General features: G+C 41.9%; 1 protein-coding gene across 1 annotated transcript in view; it reads right to left on the minus strand.

The window, feature by feature from the left end:
• Window positions 1-18,337, minus strand: part of LOC126390823 (collagen alpha-1(XI) chain-like) — a 55,150-nt gene that overhangs the window by 30,739 nt on the left and 6,074 nt on the right. The window contains exons 2-9 of the mRNA XM_050045295.1: window positions 5,486-5,653; window positions 5,272-5,363; window positions 4,214-4,335; window positions 3,888-4,050; window positions 2,748-2,870; window positions 473-592; window positions 256-384; window positions 72-119 (exon numbers count right to left, since the gene is read on the minus strand). Coding sequence (XP_049901252.1) covers window positions 72-119; window positions 256-384; window positions 473-592; window positions 2,748-2,870; window positions 3,888-4,050; window positions 4,214-4,335; window positions 5,272-5,363; window positions 5,486-5,653 — 965 coding nt within the window. The remainder of the gene's footprint in view (window positions 1-71; window positions 120-255; window positions 385-472; window positions 593-2,747; window positions 2,871-3,887; window positions 4,051-4,213; window positions 4,336-5,271; window positions 5,364-5,485; window positions 5,654-18,337) is intronic.

The raw sequence follows: 18,337 nt of genomic DNA on the forward strand, positions 1-18,337 counted from the left end.
CAGTCGGCATTCAAAACATTTTGAGGACAAAATCAAGGGCCTGTGCGGTCGTGTTTGTGTGTTTAACTCACCGGTCCCAAGATGCCTGGCTCTCCTTTCTGTCCTTTCTCTGGTATGTCCTAATGAGAGAGGATAAATATGAACAGCATTAATGTAAATGAATAAAAGACACAGTGAGGTAGTTTCTTTTTCTTTACACAGGATTCCTTTGTGTAAACTGCACATATTCTTGGTGTGTGATAGTGTGGATGGTACCTCTGCGTTTAGAGAGTACTCGCGTTCTCTCTCGGCCGGTCCGTAGCGATCATCGTATTCTTCCTCATATTCATATTCATTCACATGGTAGTAATCTGTTGTGTTGTCATAGTCTTCGTACTCTACAATCTGTCCAACAAACATACACAGAGACAAAAAATGAGGGACAGAAAAGCCCTGATTGGCACAAAGCCAAGCTCATGCTGCTGAGTCTCACCTCATATTCAGTGACATTGGAACCTGCCGTCACCGTGGAAACTGAAATGTCCTCGTAGAGGTCACTGTAGTCAAACTCCTCAAACTCCTCCACTACATGTTTCTTAGGTGGTCTCTCCACCTGAGGACCATAAATGAATCAAAACAGAGATGATGCATGATTGTAAGCACGTGTAACATTTTGTTTTTACATACACAGAACAATGAAATGGATTAATGTAACTGATATAAATGAATAGAAATGTAACTTTTAGGCCATAGAGGATGCCTATTGAGATATCAGATTCCTCTCGTGGTGCTGTCTGGCTGAGTTCTCTGTTGCTTGAAACATATCATGAAAAAGCCAAGAAATACATGGCACGACTACAGTTCAGTCTTTTTTTTTTGGTTGCATCAGGATAGCCTTATTAAGCATGACGGCTTCATCAGAGTGTCATTAGAGTGTCTAAGTCCCAAGTTTTCCATTGGCTTCTTCTCGCCGATTACATTTCTGGTGGTGTTACAATAAAACAACTGAATACAATAAACCAGGAATCCTGCAGAGTTCTGAGCTGTAAGCCAGATGATGAATCAAACAGCAGCAGCGGAAGAGGATTTGAAATGTTTCCCAGGAGTCTGGAGCATTGGCACATAGAACCTGGCAAAGTATACCAGACCACAACACCATGTGGCGTGTTGTAATGTGAAGAGCCAAAGATAAAATGAAAGAGAGAAGTACAGTAAGAAAGAGAGGGTGAGAGCTCAATGGACACTAGAAGCGTTTTATGATTTATCACTTTATTCAAAAGCTGAAATATTGTACAGACAGCGAGGAAATAAACAGTTGGAGGCACCTGACTGATGCCTCTCTAACTGCAACTATTAAGGCCCAGACACACCAAACTCACATCGAAGAACTAGTGTGAAGGAAGGCTGACTGTTGCGTCACCTCATGTCGTCTATGTCTAGACCAAAAAGTTGCGCCTGAACACACCGCAAAGACAACAGCTAACGTCCAACAAGCACATATGTTCAGCAGGGATATAAATCACAAGTTTGATCACGATACAATATTATATTGATTCTTTGAACAACAATACCACACTAGCTGATATCACAAAGTTTGCCACGACACGATTACGAATCGATTTAATTCAGGGGTCTGCGATCAATATGAGACAATGTCAGTAAATATCCTCATTGTCCTTTTCTTGGCTGCTTACCATTATCTGCCTGGTGCTGGGCCACTAGCTCTGTTGGATTAATTAGAAAAGGATGTGTACTTGGACAGAAACTGTGACACAGATGTGCCATGGGAATTTCAGAATAAAGGTGTATCTTAAAGATGACGATATGTATTGATGGTTTCACCATGCATCCAGATACTGGATTGCTGATCACTGAGTCGTTATATCAATCCAGATGGACATATCGTTACACCCCTAACGTTCAGCACCTGCATGAGAGGAAATAACTTTTCATACCAGCAGGGGGCGGTAGTCTGTATTCGTCATTCAAAAAAGGAAACCGGAAGACCATCAAGACAGATTCAAGATGCTAGTTAGCCAGTTAGTATATTAACATATATTAACAACACTGCCCAACACTGTTTGCTTTTCTCACGTCCTTTTTTCTTCTCGTGTACTGAGCTGAACTGCCATGAGAGTGACATTATTCACTGAGGGCCTTTGCCATCTCTGAGGCCAATTAAACATGCTGAATTGGCAAAAAACAAAACAAAAACACAGCTGACAAGGGCCGACTAGTGCAAAAGGTAGGACACACACACCGCAAAAAACTAGGGACTAGGGATAACGGACACTGTGTGTGTTTGATGCTGATACAATCTGCACATGCAAATATTTACGGTTTAATGGCAACCCACTAGTGCTGAGCAACATATCTAAATAACTCTCCAAGCAGTAAACGTTTCCTCACAGCCCACAGTGATCTTTTAATTTATGTTGCCCAGATGGTTTTCTGGTGTGAATATATGACTGAGAAATAATTAAACCATTCGTCTTTTTGTCATATCTGCCTACTAAACTGTACATAAACACCTGTAATAGTTTCTCCTCTTTCAGATGAAACCTTGGGGGCTCCTTTGCTTTAAAAATGCCAGTCTGGATTTACAACATTCAACACCTGAGATGCCTCACAGCGTGCGTTATGTGTGGAATGAGACAGGTAGACTGATTGCAATCCCTCTGCTCTTTGAGGGTTCAAGCTGACATGTGTTTCAACTTTCTCTCTCTCTCGCTCTGCCTTCTGTGATTGGCTGTAAGAAGGGGGCTTACCTCTTCAGCTTCTACTAGTATGCTGTTGTAAGGCAAAGGTGCATAACAGTCTGGGATGTAGTCCTGACAGTACGTCTCTGCTGCCCTGGGGTCATCGACGATCAGCAGCTGCTGGATCTCTCCCTGTGTCACAATAACACACAAATAAAATTAAGCAAATCTGTGACTCTACATCAGTGAAATCATACCAGGAATGCACGTGATGTCACTGCTCCTCACTGTACAACATGTCATTAATTACATGCAGAACATGGCACATGCATCTGTCTCCCATGTCTGTATATTTGACTGTATGTGTTCATTTAGTCAGATCAAAGTAACTTAACGGGCTGCTTTTATTGTTGCTCTGCAGTTAATCGTCTCCAGAGCTTCAGTCTCAAGTGGTGCCAGTGCGTTAAGTCCACAGACGGACACAAACTCTTTCTCCCTTTTGCTCTGTTTCACACATCCACACACATGGATGGGAGTCCAAGCCAAACATGGGATGGGCGTTTTTCAGTTAAACAGATGGACCACCTGACATTGCACTGAAAACAAAGGTCAAAGTTCACACTTGGGATCTGTCAAACTACCTCCACACTGCTGAGGCCACAACAGAAACAGAACTCGTAAAGAGTTTTACACAGTTAGATTGTTCCAGTGCTTATTTTGAGTAATTTGCAGCATTGTGTTTGCTTAAGTAAGATTGGGTTGTTTCTGCACGAGCTAATGATGAGCTAGGAGAATAATTCATATTATACGGCATCTACAAGCCCACTTATCTGTCATAGGTTTGAGCTTTGAAAACATTTCAATCATCCACAGCTGTAAAGTTCAAGCACTTGAGGTTTGCAGCAGAGGTAAAAGTGCAGTACATCATCACAACCACTGGAGGGCAGTGCGAGGAGATTAGCCTTCATGATTATTCATTTGATGGATAAAAGCAACAAGCAGCAACAAGTAGAGACACTTCCTTACCACACACAAGGAACTTATTGTGTGTTCTCATTCTCTGTAATTTTTTGCTAAGGTTTTTTATTAGTTTTGACAAAAGCCAAATGAGTTTACACTTAACAAGGTGGCACAGTTTCACCTCCACTCAGTTACCCCCGTCCATGGCTTATTACATAACACACATTAACACACAGTAAATGCACTCACCTCAAACACGTCTTCGTCCAGTAGTCGAGTTCCAAACACAGTGACCCCCTCGGTGCTGACGTGGGGGTGGTGACCTCTGAGCAGGTCCAGGGTGTCCAGTTTGACACAGTCCAGGTAGAGAGTCACTGACTGGCCCGCCACACTGTAAGCTACTCTGTGCCACCTGGCAGGAAGGAGAGAAGAAGAAATTCACATATTTCCTGACATTTCTTTTCAAAGAAGGTTTTGTGTCTGAAGTTTATGTAAAAATATGAATGCGAGGCAGACACAAAAGCATGTGTATGGGGCCTGTGTGTGAGTGTGTGTGAGTGTGTGTTGTTACCCACTTGCCATCAGCCAGGTTGACCTTTCGAAAGGTGGGATAAAGTTCTGGAGGTGGATGACCCTCGTGGTTCTCGTACAGGAAGACAGGAGAACGGCCGACTTCTAAACCCAGCTGCTGTGTGCCCTGAGGAAGGAGAGAGGGATGACTGGATAAAATGATAATGGGAAGAGGGAGATGTTTTCATGCCAGACAACTAAAAAATCCTCTGACAATCCACCGCAAGTGAACTCAGGTTCTTTACATTTGGAATATACTGTCTGTTAATCGGTGTATGTGGGATCGGCCAGTGTCCGAAATCAGCTTTTTGACCAGCCAAGAGGAGTGGTCGATGAAAAAATCCACCGGCCAAGCACCAGCCTTTGTGTCGCATATACATTAGTTTCAGTACATTTAATTGAGACCATAAGGTATTACGCTGAATACAAAGAAGAAGCCGGAGCATTTGAAGCAAAATTATTTTAATATATTGAACAACTCATCACCACAGCCTCAGCATGTGAACAAGTTCTCTCTGGTAAACAGTGATGCACTGTAGCTGTCTTGGGCTTTCATTGTGAAAGGTAAGAACGGAAGGAGTAAAGATGCAATGCACTGCCATTGACAATATGGGAGGCAATAAGGAGTCTGCTATCTTAGTTCAGACTACAGAGCCTCTGTGTTATTATTTTATTACCTTTATGTGAGTAGATGATGTCCCATTTTAATGCAAAACTAGGGGCACTTGAGACGGTCGGTGGTTTTGCAGCACTGTTTATAAGTGCGTAAAATCATATCTGTAGTGTGTGTGTGTGGCTCCAACACTGACAAGAGAAGTGCAGCAAAGCAGCGTGCCAGTAAATGACAACAAAATTGGTAGAACTCTCAGCATAGTTTTTTTATTACATGACTGTTTTGGTACATTAATCTGCCAATGTGACGTATAGCCTACTGAGATTTACTCGGCAAACAGAAAATCTGCCTGCACTTGGCGGGTGTTAATGTCAGACCCTGGAAATAGCATTTACATAACATTTACATTTAAATGTAATATTAATGTGCACTTTCAAGCATGATGCATACCTGCGAGTCGTACAAGGAGAGGAGAAAGACCTGTGAGCCTTTCGCAGCTCTGACTGTTGTCATCACTGAGAAGTTCATGGGGAATGGTGAATCTGGAGGGAATGCACACACACACTCATTAGGGCGCAGTCTCTCCATGACTAAACACATTCATACCCACATGTGGTTATTTACTTCACTGAACAAGTCCACACAGAGTTTCATTAAAATGTACCAGGGAAGAGTTGACTGGTAGGGGCGCTCAGTTGAATCTTCTTGTCGATCTTAAATGAGAGGTCTGTCTCCTCTCCTCCCTGCCTGCCGGTGCACAGTCCTGACTCCAGTGACACGCCCTCCATGTCCTCTGACAGCTCCAGGACCTTCAGGACATCAATAGGATTGGCTGCAAAGAGACAAGACACAGTATGACTGAGATGATTGGTGTGTTCGATCTGCTGTTGCACATCATTCAAGGTTTAAGCAACTGAAAGGAAAATGCCAGGTTTATTGCCCTTTTAGGCCTGAAAGTGACCTGCAGAGAGGCAGACATTTGACATGTCCAAATTTAAGCTGCAGCAGCAAAAAAATATATCTGTGATATTTGTGCTTGTTTGAGTGTGACAACTAAATCCTCCTTCACTTTCTGCAGCTGCTGCCAACAAATTTCCGGCTCCCATTCTGAAAGAGCCTTTAGCCAGTGCTGCCTTGGCCAACCTTCTGCCCCAACCCCAGCCTTACAGAACCCCTGTGGGCAGCAGCGACCCTTTGTCGTGATGTAGAAGAAAAAAAAACACACTCACCATCACACTTCAAACAGCATACAAGAAATAAGATACAGTTAAAAGACAACAAGTCAAACTGTTTTTTAGTGGTTTCTTTAACACACTGTTAGACCAGGATAATTGAATAAAAGTAGAGTGGGAGAGCCCTAACTCTCCACTGACAAAGCTTTTTCAACATAGGACTTTTTCTTAAATTGAGGGATACAACACAGGGAAGACGCCTGTGTGGAACCAAACTATAGAGAAGATATAAAGGCTTGGACAGAAATCAGAGGGTCTGACCTGATGCAGTGGTGTCAGGACAACCACCTTTTCCTGAATTTCAGCAAGACTAAAGAGATGATAGAGGACTTAAGGAAGGAGCATGTAGGGAACTACACCCCTTTAATAAAAACAGGTCCTTGGTTGAGAGGATGGGCAGCTTCAAATGCCTTGGTGTCCACATCACTGAGGACCTGACTTGGGCGCTGCATACTGACTTGATAAAAAAAAGCAAGGCAGAGACTGTTTCACCTCAGACCCTTGAGGAAATTCTTGGTATCTCCTAAAATACTGAGCGATTTCTACTACTGGCACCATTAAGAGTGTCCTGACAGGGAACATCACAGCCTGGTATGGAAACAGCACTGAACAGGACTGCAAGGTCCTGCAAAGAGTGGATGATTCAGCTGGACACACTATAGGCAGAGCTCTATGCTGCCTAAAGCATGTTTACATCAGATGCTTCAAAAATAAGACCATGGGAGTCATTAAAGACCCCAGCCACCCAGATGACAGCCTTTTCTCCCTGTTAAGGTTGGGAAGAAGGTTCCGGTTACACCAGGCCAACACTGAGAGGCTCGGGGAGAGCTTCTTCCCTCAGGCCACAAGGATCCCAAATGAGGACCCTGCCTAGGACTGCCCAATCATATATTCACTATTACAGTCTTTTTTAACAGACAAGTCCACCGCTAAATCCTCAACAGCTCCACCCCCTCGTTAAAATATGGTCACTTCTAGCTAAAAAAACAAAACAAGCTGTCAACAGCCAACCAGAGGCTTTAAAACAGGAGTCCACAAACCAGTTGGTGACATCACAGTGGCTACGTCCATCACTTTTATACGCTGCTATGGATACCTTTAGTTGAACATACTTTAGTGATTTAAGACAGTGGTGAGACTGTCGACTAAAAGTATGTTTGAGAAGTTTCACTTGTTTCTACAGCTTTTCCAATCAATATGGTTTACATTAACAATGGATCTCACACTCCACGGAGCCCTTTAGCCCATTTTAGCTCATTTTTGGAGTCTTCTGACTCAAAACCTTCTCTTATTACCCCCTCCTGCAGCTGAGCAAACAGCTGTTTTTAGCAAAAAAGCTCTGATTGACCCACTGTGCATTTCCAACCCAATAACTGACTAGCTGATGTTGAATATCAAAAACATGGATTTTCCTTAATAATGGTAAAAAAAAACCCACAAACAAATTGACAATGTTCTGTAACTGTTTTTGTGTGATGTTACCAAGGCCCTATAATTAAGCTACATTGTAAACAAACTAATGAAATACTTAATCAGTCAAACCATGTGCTCTTTGTTTCTCTCTCTTTCTCTCTCCCTGTCTGTCTCTTTCTAGGAGATGTACTTGTTGCAGAAGCTTGCTGTAATCACATGATAACGCCCATCTTGGCACTGACACACACAACATCACACAACAAAGACTAATACCAGAGGGCAATGAAGAAATACATGTGTTCTGATGATGATTGAGCCTGAGAGCACACACACACACAGAAACACAGAAAGAAAAAGAGACATTTCTGAAGGCAAGATGTGGTCAGAGTTGTAGCTTAGGCAAAAATGTATATCATATGCATGCACACATTCTTTTGAGCACTGCAGACACAATGGTCACAGAGATCTGTGAGATGGACTAAGCAGAAAAAGATGGGATGTAAGAGATGAGACCGGGGAGGAGACGGGAGAGAAATGTGCAACATATTGAAAGTGAAAAGGGAGAGAAGGGGGTAAAGGAGGGAGACTAGAAGAAATAATAGATGGTAGGGGAGAGGAGGGCATGCCTCTACTGGTGTGGCTCCTTTTCACACGTATTTCTGGGGCTTACGTAAACCCTCCATCTGCTTTGCACCTTTCAACACACACCACCACACAGACACACACACACACACACACACACACACACACACACACACGTGCTCACACAAAGTTGGCATAATGTCTGAGTCTGAGCGCCAGATGTATTTGTCGCCCTTTTTTTTTGTTTGTCCATCTGTTTGTCCATATGTCTGTCTGCCAGCCTGCCTGCCTGTTGGCATTCTGTCAGCTTGTTATTCTGTCAATAGTGTTCAGGGCACCATATTATTTACTGACACAGCTAATACTGCACTCCTAAAACCCCCAATTATTTTTGTTGCTTTGTGATCTGAGAAACGTCTGTAAAATTCTGACATTTGCTTTCAGGGATTTGTGTTCTGATTGCTCACTGCAGCTTCAACTTCAATCACGGGCCCCTTTCACACATCAACTGCAAACCTGAAATTACCCTGACATTACTCAGAGACGCTGTATGAGAGAACAGAAATGTCTGAATTAGTTGGATCAGATATTAAATGGACTTTCCCCTGCCAGCCCCCTGGTACAAAGTTTGATTGAGCCCATGTGTGAATATAGCAGGCCACTGACCAGAGAATTCACAGCGAACAAGTGGGCGTATTGATGATGCATCTATTATGTGGCTCACACAAAACCAGAAGAAAAAAAACATCCAAGGGTAAAGAAGATGCCCCATTTACACGAAGACTGCAAAGAAAATATCAAACTGGAGAGATGATGAAATTCTGGAACTTCTCGCGTAAGGACTAAAACCAAAATCGTCAGACAGGATCAAGGAACAACAAATGACTCTGTTGTTTATGACCAACTATGAACCGGCTGCGTGACTACAGTGTAATTTGCATCATATCCTGCCTCCTGCAAGCTCCAGACCAAACAAAGTATTTCCAGTAGGTGAGAATGCTTCTGACTTGGACAATCTCCTGTTGTGTGATACATGTGTGTGAAAGGGAAACTCAGGACAAAGTCTGAACCTGGTTCTCGGGGCAGTGTGCGGAGTTCATATGGGAAAACGACTATAAACTGAGTGATCAGAAAATTTTGAAAAACACTCGTACAGTGTAATACAATGCAATATAACAGCCCTGCAGTGCGCTTACAGTAAAAGGTTTGATTTCTTATTGACTACTACTCTACTAGTTTGTGTGTGTTGATTCCATTCTGCTGCACAGTTTGAAGCTATATTTTTTGTTGGTGGTGCATTGGCCTGCATTGTATTTAAAGGTATTTTAAAATTTACATAAATGGAGGAGCAAAGACATTAGAAAAAACTTCATGATATAATGCAATAAAATATGACATCACACACTACAGCCACAAAAATGACTGGGAATAAGGGACAACAGCTCATGTGGCTCTGACCAAAGGCAGAAAATCCACCAACAAGCACCTCTAGAGTTTGATAAATCTTATTATCTTGTTTGTTTAATCGGTACAAACACCATAGTGTAAAAACTAAAAGTTGTGTAGTAGACTATTTCTTGGTCAGGTGCAATGTTGCTAAGTATGCTGAGCTAATCAGCTAGTAAATGGATGGATGGAGCTGCACTTATAACACTACATGTCACATTCACCCATTCACACACCGGAGGTCGAGTCTACCATACAGGGTGCCACATGCTATTCAGTTTTAACACACTCACACACTGATGGAACAGCCATTGGGAGTATAAAGGCGTTCAGTATGTTGCCCAAGCATACTTTGACATGCGGACTGGAGGAGCTGGGATAGAACACCCGATCTTCTGATGACAGGAAGTCCCGCTCTGCCTCCTGAGCCACAGCCACTGCAGCTTCATATTGTAGTGACCCCGCAGGACTAACATGGGAGAAGCTCGAGGGGAGTTCATGGGAAGAAGATGTTGCCCAAATTCCAGCTGAATGGGTCAGGTTCAGAACAGGGAGGGGTCAAGGGTGGAAAAAGGACGAGAGGCTATAAAGGAAGCCTGAAGAGTGATGCTCCTGAAGTTAAACCCAGTTATAAACTAACTAGCTACCTTCTACTACCAGTCTTTTTGTTGGTATGGGCACTCTTCCAACCCTTATATTAGCTTGTAGGCTAGGGTAAGCTAGGTTACTAAATCCTGGTTCTCTGGTTAAACTTAAGCCATTGTGTCCTCATCATTCAGGTGGCTAGCGAGCTGTGCAGCTGAGCCAATATTTGGCATACATACGACGACGTAAAACGTGCTATCACTCTATAAGGGTGAATTTTGTTTGTTAAAAAAAAAAAGGACAAAGTAATGTGGGATTGCAAACCAGTCAACAAAAACTGCAACACAACATTACGATCATTCCGAAATATGACAGAAACGTTGCCTGTCTTTTGGTTTGCATTTCTTATGGTTCAGTTGTGATTCACAGTTTTTCTTTGCGCTTCTCAGTTTTTCTGAGTTTGGTCATTACTGTACATGGACCAATGTGTTAGGGGTGAGGATTCTGTGTGGTTCTGCTGCTCTTCTATTTGTCCGACAAACTCAGTTATATCCTGCTAGGAACTGTCTTCTTCTCATCTAACTCTCAGCAATATGACAAATAAACTGTCGAACTATTTCTTCAAAATCCTCCCTCCTATTTTCCTTTCTATATCATGAGTCTTTTCCCATAAACGCGTTTTAATTGAGCACCATGTGCACATTACTAAATGTATCCATATTTTTATTTCTTTTCAGTAACTCTGCACGTCTGTAGGATTGTAGTTGCAGTATATATTACAGTAAAAGTGGTTTTATTTTTCTGGTCAATTGTTAGCATGACAAGCTGCCAACATGTTTTTCATAAAGCCATAAATAGGCTACAAGTTAGTCTGTTGGTGTTCAGACATGTTAGAGCCATGGTGAGATTTAAGGTAACACTGCTTCTGACATTCATAAGCAGTGTGTACAAGAAGAGGGGTTTCAGTCGTACATACCAAGAAATGATCTGACATCTGAATGCAGCAGAGGACAAGACGAGACAAGGCAACGCTCTGCTCTTACTCTATATACACTTAAACATCAGGTCATGTATCAGGTAAAGTTTCCCTCCGCTGCTGATTCCTAGAATGTAGAAGAACAACACAACATGTCTGTAAAGTGGACACACATATTGTGCATATACTGGGCTAATTAATACCAGCACACACCCCCTGTGTATGTAACACAGGGGGTGTGTGCTGGTATTAATTAGCTGCTGCTGTTATCCCGAGGCTCTAAACTGTGGTGTGAGGGGACACCACGATCAACATGCACACACACGCAGAGCATGTCAAATTTAAGCGTCAACATAAAGCAGAGCAACCGTAGTTTAAACACACAACAAGACTCAACTATTCAACTACAGCAGATAGATAGATAGATAGATAGATAGATAGATAGATAGATACACTGAACAAAAATATAAACGCAACACTTTTGTTTTTGCTCCCATTTTTCATGAGCTGAACTCAAAGATCTAAAACATTTTCTATACACACAAAAGACCATTTCCCTCAAATATTGTTCACAAATCTGTCTAAATCTGTGTTAGTGAGCGCTTCTCCTTTTCCGAGATAATCCATCCCACCTCACAGGTGTGGCATATCAAGATGCTGATTAGACAGCATGATTATTGCACAGGTGTGCCTTAGGCTGGCCACAATAAAAGGCCACTCTAAAATGTTCAGTTTTGCTTTATTGGGGGGGTCAGAAAACCAGTCAGTATCTGGTGTGACCACCATTTGCCTCACGCAATGCAACACATCTCCTTCGCATAGAGTTGGTCAGGTTGTTGATTGTGGCCTGTGGAATGTTGGTCCACTCCTCTTCAATGGCTGTGTGAAGTTGCTGGATATTGGCAGGAACTGGAACACAGATTTGTGAACAATATTTGAGGGAAATGGTCTTTTGTGTGTATAGAAAATGTTTTAGATCTTTGAGTTCAGCTCATGAAAAATGGGAGCAAAAACAAAAGTGTTGCGTTTATATTTTTGTTCAGTGTAGATAGATAGATAGATAGATCAGACTAGGATGATCTTCTTACATGCTGACTTTGCAGTAAGGGCATTGAGGTTGTTTACATTCCTGAACAATGTAGGACTTGTAGCCATTTTCATACAAACTTTCGTTTGTTCTGTGTGTTCTTATCCTTTATAACTGCCATGTATATAAAGGGATACGATTCCAAACCTTTCATTTGGTGTGGATGTAAACATCTTTAAAGCTAGGGTAGGCAGTTTAATTTTGGTTTTATTGGGAAAAAAAGTTGCTGTTCAGGCATCGGCAACAACTGCCTACACTGTAAAGCAACCCAAAGAAGAAAGGCAGCCTGTCAAAAAGAGAGTCAGACAATAAACGTGTCATTATTAGCGAAGCCTTTCAGAGATGGAGAGAAAACGTTGCTAATAGTTTAGCCTCTGATAACCGGTGTTAAAACTTCAAGGCTGCTGTGTCACGTTCACTTTTGTGTAGGCCTAACTAACGTTAGCTAGAGCCTCAAATCATAGTGTGTTCTCCGCCTTACTGCCTGCCGCTTTAGACCACCTCACAGGCGCACCTCAGGCCCCCAGTAAGCGGCTGCAGAAACACCAATCCTGTCAGCACAAACCCTAGCAAACAGGTTAGATACGGCACTGCCGCTGGCCACCAGCCTGTTGTCACACCCAGCGCTGGCCAAACTCAAGCCACTACAGCCACTGCCCAAAGGTCCATCTGCTGAGCTGCTGCCTGCTCTCCTCTAGGGGAAGCAGTGCATTCATAGCAGCGGGGAGCAAGGCGAAGGGACTGTGGGATGGCTAATGTTAGCTTGCTAATTCTTGTCCCATTTGTGGTCTGATAAACACAGAGAGAAAGCAGGACAAAGAAAGACTGAGTCAATGAACTCTGTGCAACTATACAATGAAATAAGATTAAGTCATTAATGTATGGGAAACACCGGGTTACCGTATGAAGCGTGTGCATACGCCCGTAGTCACCTAGTGGGAGGGCTTGAGACAGAGAGGAAAGCTGCAGGAGGAGGCTGTATTTTCAAATTCTGCCAATTGTTTTCAGGTTTCTACATAGCCTAGCCTTAATTTAAAGCTAAACGTCAGCAGGGTTAGGGTCAAAAATTTTTTTTCCATTTCAAATCCGGTGTGCTGAAGTGGAGAGACATAACAAAGACAAAGCCTTTCTAATACTTTTTGACTGTATTGTAAACAGGCGTGCATCAATCCGACTTTTTCCTCTACCAATACTGATTCAGTGATCTCATTACAAATCCAATGCCAGCGCTCTCTCTCTCCAAATCTAAAACCTGTATACCACACTTTGTGGAACTACTACTGGGATCACTTTTATGTGAGTTATGTAACTGATATGTCAAACACTAAATCCTGTGATGACACTGTTGATGATGGATGGATGGACAGACAGACAGACAGACAGACAGACAGACAGACGATGCAAGTGTTGAAATAACAAAAAATAACAAAAAAGTTAAGCAGTGAAGTGTAAAGTGGATGCCACTGTCTTTCATCAGAGATCCATCTCTGGATAAGGTTCCACATTTATACATACAGGATGCACAAGAAAGTGGAGCAGTGAAGCAGACGCACAGACACAAACAACACAGCGACACACTGACACACAGACAACTTAACAGGCACCACATTGGAAAGACTATGGATTTTCTGGAAACCAGATGTGTGTCTGTGTTTGTGTGTGTTTATGTGTTTGTGTGTGTATGGATGAAGCCTTTTTTTTTTGGTGTACATGTGTGGTTGTACGTGTGTGTTTGTGATTAGTCTGTCATTAACTCAGTAAGGGCGAAGAATGCAATAATATGCCTTTTGCAGAAACACGAACTAATGTTTAGTTGAGCCTCCTGCATTGCACCAAGACACACACACACACACACACACACACACACACACACACACACACACACACACCACACCAGTGTTCAGATCCCCCACAGATGATTTGCCCCAGGAGTCTATCATTACAGTACTTTACTTCTTTTGCCCTTTCTCCAGCTAAGTATCTCTTTCTGCTGATTTTCTCAAGCGTCTTTCTCAAACATCTGACACGACTCTCTGCAGAGACTAAACCAGGAGAATGATAAAAAGAGAGAGATGAAAACCAGAGGGGAGAAGAGAGGGAGAAAGAGTGCAAAGGGAAGAATAGGATGTAGGGACCATATGTTTTCTTTCCTCCCAGTTCAGCTGGCTCTGATCAAAGAAACACACTGGATAGCCTCTCCTGCTGTCTGATGCACACACACACACACACACACACACACACACACACACACACACGTATTTACTTAGATGAATCTTTAATATAAGTGACAGAGAGTAAGAAGCTAGCAGACAGACAGTCATGCTCTTTATCTCCTTCTAGGAATCTGTGGCACTTGTGTCAAAATCACACATGATCTCATGTCCCAACATCTCCACCGTAATCTCGATTCCTCGTTTCAAATGAACAAAGAAGGGTTTTACAGACATTCATTCCAACAAAGTCACTCTTCCTCTCAAACACAGATCAAAGACTGCATCAATATTTGTCATTCACGGGGCTCCAACTCTTCTCGGACAACTACACATTGCTTTTTGTGGCCCTGTGCTCTATTATTGTTGGATGTTGCATCATACAGTGACTTTGATTTTGGGGAACAAAGACTGAGCGCATTTTAAACATCAGACAAATTTATAGCACACAGACTTATTATGCCAGAATGCAAAGTGCACGAATTTATTTTACAGAGAAACGGCCAATAACTTATCAGTTATTCATGTACAGATGTATCATCTGTATTTTCATTATGCACTTTTTTGTGCATTTCAGTGTACCGCATTATATATTATAAGGCCTCGTCCACACCATAGACTGTAAAAACAACGACTGTAGCCATTGTGACGTAACGCACTGGTCTGTGGACACCCGTTTTGACGCCTCCAGCATTTTGGCTGCCGCGATCTTGGTTATTTTGGAGCCAGAACTGACCATATTTGGACGAGAGGCTGGGGCTCAAGTAGACATTCGGTAGATTGCAATATTCAGCACTTCCATGTTGGCTTCATTTTTCAGCCCCAAGGTGGTCCACATGTGCATAGGTATTATTGAAAACGGGGTTTTTCCCTCCTTCATTTCCAAAAAAAAATATCGTCGATGCAATTACTGTTTTAAGAAAATCTCCACATTATTGACCCTAACCCTAACTCAAAAACACAACAGATGTGCTTTCAAGAGCATGCAAAACCAACAGGTGGCGATATAACCCTAACCCTGAAGCTAAGCAAAAAAGAAGATGAAGAAGAAGTAAAAGATTTTGGCCAATCAGAAGTCTGGAAAAAAAAAAGCTGTTGCTAGAAAGCTACCTGGAGGAGTGACCTCGGCTCCGTAGTGCATTCTTCTGACTCCTCTGTTGCTTAGTATAATGGAAGAGTAACTGTACATTGATGCATAAACATGTAAAAAGTCCTGTTAGCAAGGTTAGAGCCAGAACTATTTTAGCCATGTCCACCATTGTGCAAAACATTGCCTCATTGGTGACGCCTCACAAAGGAGATAATTGGCACACACTTCAATGATACAACCAGAAACTCTTTCCCTGTCTACATGTCAACACTAAAAAAAAGAGTTTCTGAAAACCCTCACCATGGAAGGAGTTTTACAAAAGGTCCCTTTTCATTGAGCTAAAACGCAGTTTGCATTTGGACGAAAGGCAAAATCACATAGAGAAAGTTACATTTTCTAATATACCAGTTTACGTGCAGACGGCCTAAATTAGAAGTCTAGCGTGCATTAAATCAGCTTCACTTGATCAAACAAAATAATTTATGGGGTGACACATCACATCCTGTGTCAAGTCAAGTTTATTACATGCGGTGATGGTTGAAACATCTGGGCAAAAAGAAAAAAAATAACTGACTTTGAGACTAAGCAAAAGCCAATCGCATGCTGCAAAGATGCATCACCAAGACATTGTTTAAAAAATAATCCCTTGTAGTGCAGTGAGGAATATCTGTAATGATCACATGAAACAGTGAGCATCACCTGTTATAAAAGCCACTTTCTTAAACAAGCAAAGAAATGACCAAAGTACCAATTACAAATTCATGGATGTTACAGAGCAGACCAGTTAAATTAAATTATGACTACAGCTGCTCATCTACCTGATATTTTTGCAGCAAACTCCAAGTCATTTGGCGCCACCGCGTTACAAGTTGAAAAAACTCCCTGGTGTCTGTCAGTTTGATCTTTTTTATGGACTATTAGTTAACTGATCACTACATCTGTGACTTAACAGTTTTTATACTTACTCAGATGAGTTCAGTCTCATATTTATGCTGACAGTGTTAAATGTGGCTCCAATTATTCTATTCCCACTGCTAGATCTTGTTTTTACTTTAAACAAATTAAGATGGCTGTCTGAATCGACTAATAAGGGATAAAAAGAGACATTATATCAGAGTCAACTATATTTGCTGTAAAACAGGGCAAATCTGACTTCAATTACAGCAGGGCACAGTATTAAAAATGGTTTGATAAATGGCACTAAGAACTGTCAAAACAAGGCTAAGAGTCTACAGCGATGGTGTAAGCTCTGTGTGGCTGTACTGGGCTGAATGCTAACATCAGCATGCTAACATTTTGATGTTTAAAAAAGTTTAAACAATGATACTTTACCATTGTCACCATCTTAGTTTAGCATGTTAGCATGCTAACATTTGTTCTTCAGCATCTCAAAAAGCAGTTGAAGTTGATGGACTTTCATGGAAACCCATCCCAGAGATGAATGGTTGAGACATGTCACTCAAAATCAGTAACAAAAAATCAGAAAGGCATACTCAACTACTGTAGCTCTTACACAGCTCTGGCCTATTGGCAACAGGAAAGGAGTCTATCAGCTATTTTTAGCAGATTTAAAAAAACAAACAAAAAAAAACATACATGGTAAGTTGGTGGAAAAGAGCTCTCATGAAGGTCCACAGAACATTTCAAAGTTGTTGAGGTATTTCAGTCTGGACCAGAGTGGTGGACTGACAGATGGCTGGACCGCCATTTTTCCCTCCAGATAACTGCTACTGAATTCTGCAGATTTTAAAGGGAGTCGTGTCTACTATAAAGATGATCCATCATCATTTACAGGTCAGAGAAGAAGAATGCTAAACAAAATGTACTCAATTCACAGCACACTCATACTACATTTTCCATCTAATCACATTTGGCACCCTAAAATTACACACTCTAGACTAAAACATTATAGCCACAGAATCATAACACTACAATAACAAAGCATCCAACTGCATTACTGCCTACATACTTTCTTGCCCTCATTGCATTATCAGTTTCATTCCTGGGGTCCGTTTCACAAAGCAGGTTCAACAAACTCTGAGTCTAATCCTGAACTCTGAGTTGATCTACTCTGAGATAGGAAACTCTGAGTTTCCGGTTCCAGAACAGCTGATTTGAATCAGTTTAATCAACTCAGAGTAGTTTCACCTGGAGTTAAGCGCGTGCACCACAACTATAAAAAGCCAGCATCAATGGAGCCCCGATTCAACGAGTCACCATGGCAACGGGGAAGAGGAGGGCTGCGTTTTTCACCCCATTAGAATTAGAAATCTTAATGCGCTCATACGGCGAGTTTGCACACGTTTTCAAAAAGAAGTGCAACACCGCTGCAGCTGCAAAAGAGAGGGAGGCGGTGTGGGACAACATTGCTGCTCTGGTCAATGCAAAGTTTAAATGTAGTCCTTTGCAATCACAATAATATTACAGGGGAAAACTGCTTGAATGGTAGCCTATTAATTTATTTCATTTAGGTGCAATCCCGCGGGGGAGAAGCGCACTTGGCAGCAGTTTAGGATGAAATATAAAAACATTGTTCAAACAGGTAAGACCTCGGCATAATCTCATGGGGGTACCTCATTTTGATCATGTTTTACATTGTAAAGTAAATATTAAGTGGCTGTTTGACTGTGCAGTTGTTTTATCCCCAACATAATGCTGTTTTCACACACATAAATGTCTTCTCATCTATATCATGTTCTGTTAAATAATTAAGCCTATTTAAACTAACACAGACTTCTACTCAGCCAACAGAAAGAAGGCAGATGCCCGTAAAACGAGCACACTTTTCTGACCGCCCTGCATACAGTTGCCTTACTCAAGTGCTCAGCATCTCCGACATTGTACAAAAAACTTCCATTTGCAAAGAAACGCAGCGCAACACACAATATCTGCTGG

This window comes from Epinephelus moara, chromosome 5 (genome assembly GCF_006386435.1).
Source record: "Epinephelus moara isolate mb chromosome 5, YSFRI_EMoa_1.0, whole genome shotgun sequence".
Lineage (NCBI taxonomy): Eukaryota > Metazoa > Chordata > Actinopteri > Perciformes > Serranidae > Epinephelus > Epinephelus moara.